This window comes from Fonsecaea nubica, assembly GCF_001646965.1.
Source record: "Fonsecaea nubica strain CBS 269.64 chromosome Unknown Scaff5, whole genome shotgun sequence".
Taxonomy (NCBI): domain Eukaryota; kingdom Fungi; phylum Ascomycota; class Eurotiomycetes; order Chaetothyriales; family Herpotrichiellaceae; genus Fonsecaea; species Fonsecaea nubica.
In genome coordinates, this window is record NW_019173678.1 from 507,842 (window position 1) to 520,129 (window position 12,288).

Sequence of the window (12,288 nt, forward strand, 5' to 3'; positions counted from 1 at the left end):
CAGCACACCTGATTCACGTTGCAGCAGCCATGGGTATCGTTCGACTCTTCCGGTCTTTGAGGACCACGAGTACAGCCAAAGAGATCAATGTCGAGTTTACCGTCAAAGAGATTGAAAACCCCTCGTCAAAATCATCGTCGTCCTCTTCATCATTGCCGAATATCTCAACCCAACAGCGTGCCCTGCTGCTCCATGGGCCCAAACAGCCTTACGCAGAGGTGATAGATCACCCCATCCCGTCACTTTTGGATAGCCGAGAACTTCTGGTCTGGAATAGAGTGATCGGTCTCAACCCGATTGATTGGAAAGCACCGTAAAGAAACCCCTGGCCTGTTGGAGAGGAGCCGCCTGTCTTTGTTACTAACACACGTTAGGGATTTCAACTTCGGCATCCCACAACTCCCTTACATATCAGGTCGTGAGCTTGTAGGAGAGGTTGCCGTAAGTCCGAAGCGGGATTCACGGTTCAAACCTGGCGACTTGGTCATTGTCATTTCCACCGACTATAGAGACCTTCGCAAAGCCGCGTACCAGCAATGTGTCGTCGCCACCGACTTCAACACTTGCCGGCTGCCACCCAACATAGCTCCAGAATCGGGGGCAGCGCTAGGTGTGGCTTTCGTCGCTGCAGCTCTGTGTCTCGGTATTTGTGTTGGGCTCGACTTCTCCAAAGTGGCAAATGGACCGGATCTCCTCTCTATATTGAGACAATTGGACCCTCAGCGACTTCCGGAAGATATCAGGTCGGAGTGCTTGAATGGAATCAACAAGGCTGAGAAGGCTCAACCAGGGGATTGGCTCGCTATCTGGGGTGGTTCTTCTACTAGTGCTTTTATGCTCAACCAGATTGCCAGGCTTCTTGGGCTACGGACAATCAGCATTATGGACTGCCGGAAACATGCTCTGACTGTGTCGTCAGCTCCGAAGACCAAGCCGGATATCGTTGTTGACAACCACAATCCGGAGAGGGCGATTGAGATAACAAGATCCGTGACAAAAAACAGACTTCGATTTGCCGTCGACACAGTTGGACGAGACACCGCCAAACACTTACTGCAGTGCCTACAACGGCACGCCGACCCCGTCGACGACGATTCGACAAGTGTGCCGACAAAGACACCAGGGGTAGACGCAGCGCGCCCTGCCGCCCACCTAGTAGGTTTGACTGGGCTGCCGAAGGAGTCGCCACCAGCCAATATCAACTTCCACACCGTACCGATCAAAGTCTTCCACGAGATCCCGGAACTGGGCGAGGCACTGATGCTCTGGCTTGAACGACTACTGGCACAAGGTCTTTTGGTGCCTCCCACGATCTTGGGGGTGAGGGAAGGATTCGACGCCGTCAATGATGCTTTGGATTCGATGCGGAGGGGTGAAATCAGTGGGGGCAGATTGGTGGTCAGGGTCAAGTGAAATATGCCAGAAAGGCACCGATCTGGAAATAAATGATGGTTGTATTGTGATTCCCCCACCAAAAATTATAGAACTAGAACGAACCAGGACTTGTGAGTTTTTATTCTGAGGTTCTGAATCTCCACGCCTTGTCTAGATATTTTCAACGGATGGATCTTGCTTCTCAAGGGGGCACGAACAAAGAGATGGAGTTGGTGCTATTCCCACCACTTCTCATGCAGCAGTCTCAGATCTACGGTGCCCTCGAGCTGCAGATACGGCGTCATGTCCTCGGTGTCGTCCCTCTCCTTCTTCGTCCACCCGTTGCCAAACCAGCCAATGAGCCGATTGCCGCTCTCGTGCAGATACTCGTACTCCCAGTCCTCCCAGCGCGGCTCCTTGCGCACCAGGGTGACGTGTCCGGCACTCCCGGGCCAGACGCCGTGGACGCGCCCGCCCGGCTTGCCGCCGTTGGCCCACGAGCTGCAGTTGTCGGTCAGCACGGTGGTCGGGAAGAAGGCGTCGGCGTAGGCGACAAAGTCGTCGGCCGCCCGCCGCGACGGCCACATGGCCTTGATGCCCTGCGTCGACACCTTGCGCAGCAGCTTCGCGTAGTACGTCACCTGGACCTCGACGCTGTGCGGGACGGTTCCCGACGGTCCCGCCCCGTGCGGCCCGTGGATGAACAGGAGGTTGGGCACGTCGGGCACCGCCAGCCCCAGGTACGTGTACGGCCAGCCGAAGTGGCTGGCGTCGACTTTCTCCCCGTCGCCCAGAGGCCGCCACGCTTCTTTGAGATTCACCCCGCGGGCGCGCACGTTGAAGGGCGGCACAAAGTCGATGGCGGCGCCCGTCGCGCACAGCACCGCGTCCACCTCGCGGTGTTCGCCCGTCGCCGTCTCGATGCCCGTGGCGGTGAAGCGCTTGATGGGGTCCTGGATCAGCGTGACGTTGTCGGCCGTCAGGGCCTCGAGGTAGCCCGGCCCCGGCGTGAGGCGGCGACAGTTGGGATTGAAGTCTGGCACGAGGAGGTCGAGCAGCTCGGGCTTCTTGGCCAGCCGCTGCGCCATGATCTGGATGAAGCGGTCGCGCATCGCGAGGTTCTCCTCGGACCCCCGGAACGTCGACGGGAACCGTCGCCAGTACTTGTCCTCCAGCTCCTTGCGGAACTTGAGGTACTTCTCCGGGTCGAGAAACTCCTTTTTCTGCTCCTCCGAGTACCACTGCGGCTCGAAGGTGCGCTCGTCGCCGGCCCACGAGCCGGCGATCCACGTCCTGCTCCGGGCGTAGTGGTCAATGTGCTTCGCCAGGGGCTGCAGATTCGGGAGCACCTGGATCCCGCTGGCCCCGTTGCCGATGATGGCGATCTTCTTGCCCTTGGGGTCAAACGACGGGTCCCAGTTCGAGGTATGTCGAAGGTGGCCCTGATAGTCGGACACTCCGGGATACGCCGGGAGCCTCCAGTCATTGAAACGGCCTATGGCCGGCAACACAAAGTCTGCTTTCTCAGTGAAAGACTCGCCGGTCTTGGGATTCACCCCGGTGATGGTCCACTGGCCGTCTTGGTCGTTCCAGTCAACGTCCTGGACCCGCCGGCCAAACTTGACATACTTGTAGACGTCGTACTTTCTGGCCTGGGTCTGCCAGTAGTGCAGAATCTCATGGCCCTCGGCAAATTGTTGCGACCATTGCGTGAATGGAGTAAACGTCGACTGGTAGACATGTGAGGGAATGTCACATCTGACGCCTGGGTATACATTCTCCAGCCATGTCCCTCCCTGGCGAATTGAAACGAGGAGGTTAGCAAAGTCTAGGGAAGGAAAGGGGAAGAGGTTCTCAACCACACGTACCACGTCGTCGTTCTTTTCGAGGATGATCAGTTCAATCTTGGGAACCTTGACTGGCAGCAATATCCCGGCGAGGATACCAGACAGCCCGGCGCCGATGATGACGACCTTTAGACTTCTCCCCTCGTCAATGTGATGGTCAAGAAGCTGTACATTGGATTTGGGATATGCTTCATGGAGGGTGTTTGCAGGGTGACCCTCAGGCTGTGTCTCGATCTTGGGCGTCTCCTCAAGGGGCCTGGCACTGTCCAAGGCTTCAGCTGGATTGCTCTCCTCTACCACCACCAGTGCCTCTTTCTTCAGCCTCGGCTGTGACTGTGCTTGTTCGATGCTGACCGCGCTGACCTGGAATGGATCTATAACATCGACGTTGGCCATGTTGTGCGGTTTGTTCTTGGAACACCTTCGTAGGAAACGGGTACAACACCAGAACTGACCAGTGTAGACATGAAGATTATACACCCTGCCCGTTTCATGTGCCGGTCCTCTTTTCGCGAGATCCTCACATGTTGACGACTATTGACTCGTGGGTATCCATACCCAGCGCTGAGAGAAGAAAGGGAAACGGATTGCAGCCCATCACGAACACGACCCACTATTTGACACCATCGATCCAGAACCCACAGCCCTCAAAGACGTTTGTCGTCCCAAGGGTAAAACGGGCAACATTCGGAGTTGGACGACATTATTTATCAGATCTTTGTATTGGCCACACCGTTTTCCCACCCCTGACCAGTTTACCTGACGATACATACGAGGGCGGGGGTTTTCATACATACACAAGCGGATCGACGAGAAGAGGATACAGAGTGAGAAAGAGCCAGGGCCATGGTTTCGGATCCCCATTTACACCGGCTGTCACTTTGTCTAGAGCTGCAGCGATGACAATGCAACTACTAAGCAGGGGGGAAGGTCGTTGAGGCAGCTAGTCCTCGTGGTTACATGGATTCGCCATTCACCAGCGACATGTCGTCAGGAGGCGAAGGCGCATCCTCCCACGGTCAGATCCTTGACCGCGTCGTCACGGTGACGGGACATGGGTATATGAGAGAAAAATGCCCTCAGAGGCCGTCGAAAAAGGTAGATGCGAGGGGTGAGACTGCATTGATCTGGAAGGCTGGATGGAGCCAACGAACATGGACAAGACGACAGGCCCCCGAAAATGGTACCAGATCCGCTGGTTCTCGCCAGATGACACAAAGGAGGAACGCAAGCTCATCACCAAACTCGATCTCCTGATTGTGCCCTATGTCTTTCTGGCGTACTGGGTCAAGTATATCGACCAGGCAAATATCAGTGAGCCACCACAACCCCAACGCGAAGGTACTCGGGGCTATGGATGCTGATGAAAGTCTCTAGACAATGCATATGTCGCAGGCCTCAAGGAAGACTTGGTGAGTACCACGATATGAGCTTTGGTGTCTTTCAACAATTCTCATTCGTCAAATCAGGGCTTCAATGGAAACGAACTGGTCCATGTCCAGACAATCTATGTCGTTGGTGCCGTTCTGGGCCAGGTTCCATTCATGTTCCTCTTCACTCGCATACCCATGCACTGGCTAGTCCCTCTACTGGATATCCTGTGGGGGGTTTTCACGTTGTTGCAATATCGGGTCAATAGCTATGCTGAGCTGATGGCATACCGGTTCTTGGTCGGCTGGTTTGAGGTCAGTGGTAGCAGGACTACTCGCATCATCTGTTGGTCAAAATACTAACGCGAGTGACAGGCCGCGTATTTCCCCGCCGTCCATTTCATCTTTGGTTCGTGGTACCGCGGACATGAGATAGCTCGTCGAGGCGGCTTCTTCTATGTTGGCCTGACTCTCGGAACCCTTACTGCGGCTCTCCTACAGTCTGCCGCTTCAGAGCAACTGGAAGGGGTTGCAGGACTGGCCGGCTGGCGATGGATGTACGTTCTTACCGACACGCTCTTCGTCACCAAGCGTTCTCCCAAAGACATTGCTAACCCGAGTCTTCTCCCGACAGGTACATCATCTGTGCTCTGATAACCATCCCCGTCGGCTTTTTGGGTTACTTCCTCCTCCCCGGCACGCCGGACATTCCGAATCGGCTGTTCATCAAGGACCACGACCTCGCGGTCGCGAAGAAGCGGCTCGAGCGGACGGGCCACGCCACGTCCGGACACTTCACGCTGGGGACGTTGAAGAAGGCGGCCATGTCGTGGCAGGTATGGGCGTTCCTGCTGCTCGACATCTTCTTCTGGAACGGCAGCATCAACACGTCGTCGGGCGGCTACCTGCTGTGGCTCAAGAGCCTGAAGCGGTACTCGGCCGGGCGGCTCAACCAGCTGGGCGCCATCTCGCCGGCCCTGGGCATCTTCTACGTCCTCTTCGTCTGCTTCTCGTCGGATCTCCTCTGGGGCCCCGCCTGGGCCATCACCGTCGCCCACGTCTGGAACAGCGTCGGGCTCATCATCCTCGTGGTGTGGAACGTGCCCGAGTCGGCCCTGTGGTTCGCCTTCATGACCACGTACTCGGCCGTCGCCATGTCGAGCGTCCTCTACGGCTGGGTCAACACCCAGCTGCGCTACTCGCCGGCCGAGCGGGCGTTTACGCTCGTGCTGATCAACACGGTCTCGCAGTCCACCACGGCGTGGACCCCGCTGCTGGTCTTCAAGACGGTCGACGCCCCAAGATTCGTCAAGGGTTACCCCTTTGTGCTCGGCAACGCCATCTGCCTGATGTTGTTTGCACACTGGATCTCGTGGTACATCAAGAGACGGAGGTATGACAGACTCTCCTTTTGTCCCTTCACATAAAAAAAAAATCACCCTCTGTTATTATCAGATCCCCACTTACAATATCAAACCACTCACTAACTTGGACTGACTCTGTTTCTCTGTTCCCAGAACCCCCGCCGACGAGATTGACGAGGAGTATCCATCCAACCAACACCATCTAGGGTCCGAACACCAGGCGTCTCCTGTCGACGACTCACCTCGCCTCATTCAAGAGCTCCCTCCCACAAAGATCCTAGAGGCGTAACGCATACTATCCATGTATGGGACATTGAACATCGAGGGCCCCTGATGGCGACTCTTGGATTCAGCTAGATACAGGGGTATGTAGGTAACTACCCAAGTAGGTACCTAGGGTAGTCATGGAATGGTACCAGATTACCAGATTTACCATCTTACCCACCTAGTACTAGGTACTGTACATATACCAAAGTACCCACTCAAAAATACGAACACTGCAAGCGAGGTCGATTGTCATTTGAAAACAAAAAAAAAAGAGGAACGCGAAGCTCTCCAAAGCGGGTATCTTGTTTATCTCTTCTCCCCTCGTGTTCCAAACTGAAAATGAACCACCCACGTCTCGTTGGGAAGAATTTTCTCGTACGGGAATTTTCCACCGGCCTTGCTCTTATCTCTATAAACCCTGTTTCAATGTGTGGGTATCCGAGTCAGATCCAATCCCAGATACTCCGACTTTGTCACACAGCCAAAGCGTTGCGGTTGGGAGGGGGGAGGGAAATCGTGGAATCGGACCTAAAATCACGCAATAGCGTCCGCTCACTTGGTCGCAGAGCGGAGAACCCTGTGCTTGCCTGCCGATCCTGGGCATCATCAAGGCGTGACGAAGATCTTCTTTACACGTTCAAGCACGTCTTTGCATGCATGCGTTGACTCGGATCCGGCGACTCTCTTGTGGAGTGACGGGCGAGGGTAGCCGTGGTGGTGGAGGATGATGCGTAAACTCACCTGAGGGGCACAGTGTTTACACCTGCAGTTTTCGAGTGCGAGACCGGACATGGGACCATAGAGTTGGAGATAGCATTCCTTCGAGAAAATGTGTCGTATTTTGGCAAAGTGAATCTCTTCATCAATTTGCTTCACGTCGTTGTCTGCGTGGCCAGTAAAGCTCCAATCGAGATGGGTTCCCTCCAAGATGCCAATGGCTCTCAAGAGCCAGCGAAGAAACAAATCCTGCTCAATGCATTTGATATGTCAACAGTGGGACATCTATCACCCGGTCAATGGAAGGTCAGTTCTTCTTTGCCCTGAGATGGAAATTGAATCTCTTCTGAAAGAGTTCACTGGGACTGAAAACATGTATAGAACCCCAAGGATAAGTCGGCGACAAAGAGGAAACTCGACTACTGGATCGAGCTGGCGAAGATCCTTGAGCGTGGCGATATCAATGCCCTGTTTCTCGCCGACACGTATGGAGGTTATGATACGTATGAGGACAGTCTCGACAACTGCATCCGTCGTGCTGCCCAATGGCCCATGACCGATCCGACCATCGTAAGTTCTTGTTGCACGCAGATCGACACGGTGGATAATGGCAACTGACCACGAGACCGACAGCCAATCTCCGCAATGGCGGCGGTGACCAAGAATCTCGCGTTCGGTATCACTGCGTCGACTACCTTTGAGCCTCCATTCCTGCTGGCAAAGCGCTTTTCGACTCTCGACCATCTTACAAATGGACGCATTGGCTGGAATATCGTGACATCGTGGAAAAAGGCGGCATTCAAGGCTATTGGTCTGGACAACCCCATTGACCATGATGAGCGGTACCTGCAGGCGGACGAGTATCTAAGAGTCCTGTACAAGTGAGTATTGACATTAGCGCGCACCGATAGACTGGCGCATGATTGCTGACAATCACTCACAAGGCTCTGGGAAGGTTCTTGGGCAGACGACGCTCTCGCTCCAAACCCCGAAGCAGACACATATATCGACCCAGACAAGGTGCGAACGATTCATCACCATGGAAAATATTTCAACCTGGACTCTCGACATATCGTGGATCCATCGCCTCAGCGAACACCATTTCTCTTCCAGGCCGGCACTTCCCCAGCGGGATCTGCTTTTGCTGCCACACACGCAGAAGCAATATTCGTCTCGTCACATAGCCCGGTAGTGCTCAGGCCCAAGATCGACAAGATCCGCCAGCTCGTCAAGGAAAAGGGGCGCGATCCACAATCAATCAAGTTCTTTGGTACATTCACCCCAATCATCGGGCGAACCGAAGAAGAGGCTCAAGAGAAGCTGGCAGAGGCGAAGAAATATGCCTCTACTATCGGAGGGCTCGTGTTGTTCTCCGGATGGACTGGAATCGACATTTCCAAGATCCCTCTCGACCAGGACATCACGGCTGCGGATTCGACCGAGGCTCACAAAGTCAGAAGTATGCTGGACGCGTTCACGACAACAAGCCCCGATGTGCCGAGATGGACGCCGAGGGTCGTGGCCGAGAAGGCTGCGATCGGTGGTCTTGGGCCTGTTGGCGTGGGCACCCCTCAGAAGGTTGCAGATGAGATGGAGAGATGGATTAGAGAAGCAGATCTCGATGGATTCAACCTCGCCTACGTCACAACCCCAGGGACTTTCGAGGATGTGGTTGACCTGCTGATTCCCGAATTGCGTCGACGTGGCTTGTATCCACCGCCCAAGTCTGCCGACGCCGAACCCTTGACAGCCCGCGAGAAGGTATACGGTGCAGGACAGAAAGGGCTCAGGCAGGATCACGAAGGAGCCAAATACAAGTACGCCGTGTACAAGGAGGATGCATTGCCCGAAGACACACAGAAAGGAGAGGAGAGTGGTGCTTCGACGTTGCCGTTGAGGCCAGAGAACGGAACTGCAGAAGCTGTCAAAGCCTGAGGTATCTGTGCTGCCACTGGGGGAGGCTGATGTCGCCTCGGTGGCCCTTTTGAGAGACAAACAATCTTGAGCGAAATGAAGGCCGCGCAGGTGATGTTGAGTAGCATGACAGTGCATCTTGGACCCTGCGGGGGGCGGAAAAATGTTGTTGCTTTTTCCGCGTTTTGGGGCTTGGCATCAATTTCAAGTCCATCTGCCTCCTCAACCTCCCGCGATCAAATCAACCTCGCACGTCTACAGCTTCAACTCTAGCATGTATGATTATGTCTTTCTCGAGCATACGCGCGTAAGAGTATTTTTTCACAACTTGTTGAGCGAGTCAAACAGACTTCCCACGCATTCTCTAGTGATTGGCGTTCCTGGTTTCAGTCATCAGGCTCGCGTTGCACACTTTGGAATACGACGAGAAACATGCGGTCCGTGGGGGTTTACTGATCTATGATTTGCTTCCGATAGCGGCTCCGGCATTGCCATGTGAGAGGCAAGCATGCAGATCCCTCAATGAACACTCCAGCCGGCATCCATGCCGCGATAGGACGAATCAGCCCAAGATTAGAAGCCACAAGCACTTCTTCTAGATGGCGTGCTCAGAACCGTTCAGAGAAGAAAAAATCTTATCGATGGCCTCGGCATATCCTCCATGGCAAGCGGGAAATGAAGAATGACCTTCCGAGACATCTGCGACAACGGCAAGAAGGTCAGCATGAGCATGTACCTAAGGACCGTTGCACTACCTACTTCCTTTCTCGTGTTTATCCGATTCTCCACTGCAAGACCCAGCACGTTCTTCACGCGGCCACTACACCAGCGACCCAGCGACCAGTGGACCAAAACAGCCCATCGTATACGCGAGTATTGGTCCAGTGTGGTGCGGTTACCCCAATACGCAGAAACCATGTTGTAATTACAGACTGTCTTGTCATTACATTTATGTGTCCCATTCACATATCCACGCATCCACGTCGCCTCGTCCAACGCTAACGAGTCTATCGAGGACAGAATTTTGCAGCTTGCAAAAGCCAGAATGACGCTTGACCGCGGCCTTCTCCATTTTTGTCGATTCACGCTTATGAGAACTGTCTAGACAAGTCTGCAGGGGGGCAAAAAGCTACCGCTAAGATGGGGCAAAAGGACCGGCAAGGTCACTCTTCGCTGCCAAGTTGCTTGTATCCATCAAGAGAGTCAACTACCTCGAGGGTGTCTTTTTTATCACGCAATGCTATCAGGTTTTCGCAGGGCCTGTTGATAAAGCGATCTTCTTGGCTTGTCATCCACCTTCTTATAGATCATCCTCCGAGCATCGATAGACGAGCAGACTTCACTCGCCAGAGCCTTTTCCGGGGTTCTTCTCAGAGATATCCTTCAGCTTGAGCTGCCATCTTCCCAATCGCAGGGGGTCTGAATATCCTTGTTGCCAGCCATGACTATCTCAACCCCGTACCCCGAGTCCAAAGAAGCAGACCTCGAACAGACCGTTGTCGAGTTCCCCAGTGGATCAGGACTTGAGAATGACAGGGAGGCCCTTCTCGCATCCTTCACCGCCGAGGAGGACCGCAAGGTCATGCGAAAAGTCGACAAACGATTCCTCCTCTTGATCGGACTCATGTACATGCTCAAGAATGTTGATTACACCAACGCTGCAACCGTCAAAGTCCTCCAGGTTGGGGAAGACCGCAATATCCTAAAGGAGCTGAATATGACAGCGGACGAATATAACTGGGTCCAGTCTATCTACTTTGTGAGTCTAGGGCCATTGAGGATTCTACACAGCATAGCAAGTGGCGTTGCTAACCGATATCGCCAGATCAGCTACATCGTCTTCGAGGTCCCCAGCAATCTCCTGTTGAAGAAAATGACGCCACGGAAATGGCAATCTCGGATCATTGCAACCTGGGGCCTGGTATGTCGTTCCGTTGCGTATCTCCTATTGACCTCCTGTTCAACCCGACTCATAAAAGCTTCTCGCTGTTTAGGTGTTGGCCTGTCATGCTGCCGTTCAAAACAAACAAGGCATCTACGCAGCTCGCTTCTTCTTAGGGATGATGGAAGCTGGTCTTTTTCCTGGTCTAGCCGCTCAACTTTGCAGCTGGTACCGCAGCGATGAGATGGGTAAACCGATCATGTGGATGTTTGGCTTTCAAAACTGCGCTGGAATCGTTGGATCCCTGATCGCATATGGCATTTCTTACATGAATGGCCTAAGCGGCTTGAGCGCTTGGCGGTGGTAAGTCGTTCCTCACACGGGTTGATTCGTCCTCAAAAGCTGACCAAGTTTCAACCCTTCAGGGTTTATCTTCTGGAAGGACTGTTTACCATTCTCTTCGCCGGGGTTGTATACGCGGTACTCCCGGACTACCCCAAGTCCAAGCGGTCATCGAAATGGCTCACACCACGAGAACAAGCATACCTCGAGGCGCGACTCACGGACAATGCTCCTCGCACCCACGATCCGGCATTCAGCAAGAAGGAAGTGTGGGCGTCTCTGAAAGACCCGCGAACCTATGCCTTTTGCCTGTCCCAGATCCTCATGAACCTCGGCGGATACGGCCTACAATGGCAATTGCCCACCGTCACGACCAGTCTAGGCTTCGCCGGCCTGCCCAGGAACCAACTGCTCAACATCCCCCCAGCCGCGGCGACGGTCTTGTCCATCATCTTCGCCGGGTGGTTTCTGAGTAAAGCATACATGACGCGGCCGCAGTTCATCATGATCATCTGTGCGGGCGCCCTGGCGTTTTTCCTCGTGCTGTGCTTCAATGTGAGCCGGTACGCGACGTACATTGCATGCATATTCGGGACCACATTCTACTCGGTCTACTTTATCCCATTCTGGGCATGTAAGTATCCACACACCTCAAATTCCCGTCTCAACCCAACCTCGTCTTTTCCCCTTTTCCTTCCCTCTCCAAAAAGAGCACTCTACTAACCATCACCAAAACAGGGCGGTCCGCCAGTCTGACAGGCACGACGGGCACGGCCTTCACGCTCGCGTTCCAGTCCTGCATCGGCCAGGTCGGCGGCGTGGTGGGCCCGCAGCTGTTCCAGTCCCGCTTCGCGCACAACGGGTACAAGACGTCGTTTGGCGTGTGCGCCGGCGCCATCGGCGCCAGCTGGATCGCCAACGTGTGGACCTGGTACCTCACGCACGAGAACGAAGAGGACGTCAAGCGCGTCCGCCGCCTGAGGATCAAGGCCAACAGGGACGGCGGCGTCTGGGCCGGCGAGGACGTCAAGTACAACACCGACAACATCGACAGGGCTTGATAAGCCAGAACGAAGGGGGGGGGGGTTTTCTCACCAAAGACTGGCTTTGGCTGGCTAGGTTCGGAACGTCTGCAAACTGCAAATACCCATGGTTGCGGAGGCCGGGAATGATTAGGACAACTAAGGGGCGTGCGTACTCTGTCACGACAC

At 54.5% G+C, this 12,288-nt stretch overlaps 5 protein-coding genes across 5 annotated transcripts; 4 read left to right on the forward strand and 1 right to left on the reverse strand.

The window, feature by feature from the left end:
- Positions 1-29: 29 nt before the first annotated feature.
- On the forward strand, positions 30-1,413 carry AYO20_01363 (hypothetical protein; the record flags this gene model as incomplete). Its single annotated transcript, XM_022639669.1, has 2 exons — positions 30-313; positions 375-1,413. 2 exons carry the CDS (start codon positions 30-32, stop codon positions 1,411-1,413), a joined length of 1,323 nt encoding a protein of 440 aa, XP_022504505.1.
- Positions 1,414-1,610: 197 nt separating this feature from the next.
- On the reverse strand, positions 1,611-3,617 carry AYO20_01364 (hypothetical protein; the record flags this gene model as incomplete). The annotated part of the gene is made up of 1 exon (XM_022639670.1): positions 1,611-3,617. One exon carries the CDS (start codon positions 3,615-3,617, stop codon positions 1,611-1,613), a length of 2,007 nt encoding a protein of 668 aa, XP_022504506.1.
- Positions 3,618-4,375: 758 nt separating this feature from the next.
- Positions 4,376-6,244, forward strand: AYO20_01365 (hypothetical protein; the record flags this gene model as incomplete). The annotated part of the gene is made up of 6 exons (XM_022639671.1): positions 4,376-4,535; positions 4,599-4,633; positions 4,691-4,906; positions 4,967-5,148; positions 5,226-5,984; positions 6,109-6,244. 6 exons carry the CDS (start codon positions 4,376-4,378, stop codon positions 6,242-6,244), a joined length of 1,488 nt encoding a protein of 495 aa, XP_022504507.1.
- An 890-nt stretch (positions 6,245-7,134) lies between these two features.
- AYO20_01366 (hypothetical protein) lies at positions 7,135-8,874 on the forward strand (the record flags this gene model as incomplete). Its single annotated transcript, XM_022639672.1, has 4 exons — positions 7,135-7,245; positions 7,321-7,509; positions 7,573-7,820; positions 7,884-8,874. 4 exons carry the CDS (start codon positions 7,135-7,137, stop codon positions 8,872-8,874), a joined length of 1,539 nt encoding a protein of 512 aa, XP_022504508.1.
- Positions 8,875-10,294: 1,420 nt separating this feature from the next.
- Positions 10,295-12,138, forward strand: AYO20_01367 (hypothetical protein; the record flags this gene model as incomplete). Its single annotated transcript, XM_022639673.1, has 5 exons — positions 10,295-10,612; positions 10,679-10,774; positions 10,848-11,098; positions 11,161-11,711; positions 11,816-12,138. The coding sequence occupies 5 exons, from the start codon at positions 10,295-10,297 to the stop codon at positions 12,136-12,138; spliced, it is 1,539 nt and encodes a 512-aa protein (XP_022504509.1).
- Positions 12,139-12,288: the final 150 nt, after the last annotated feature.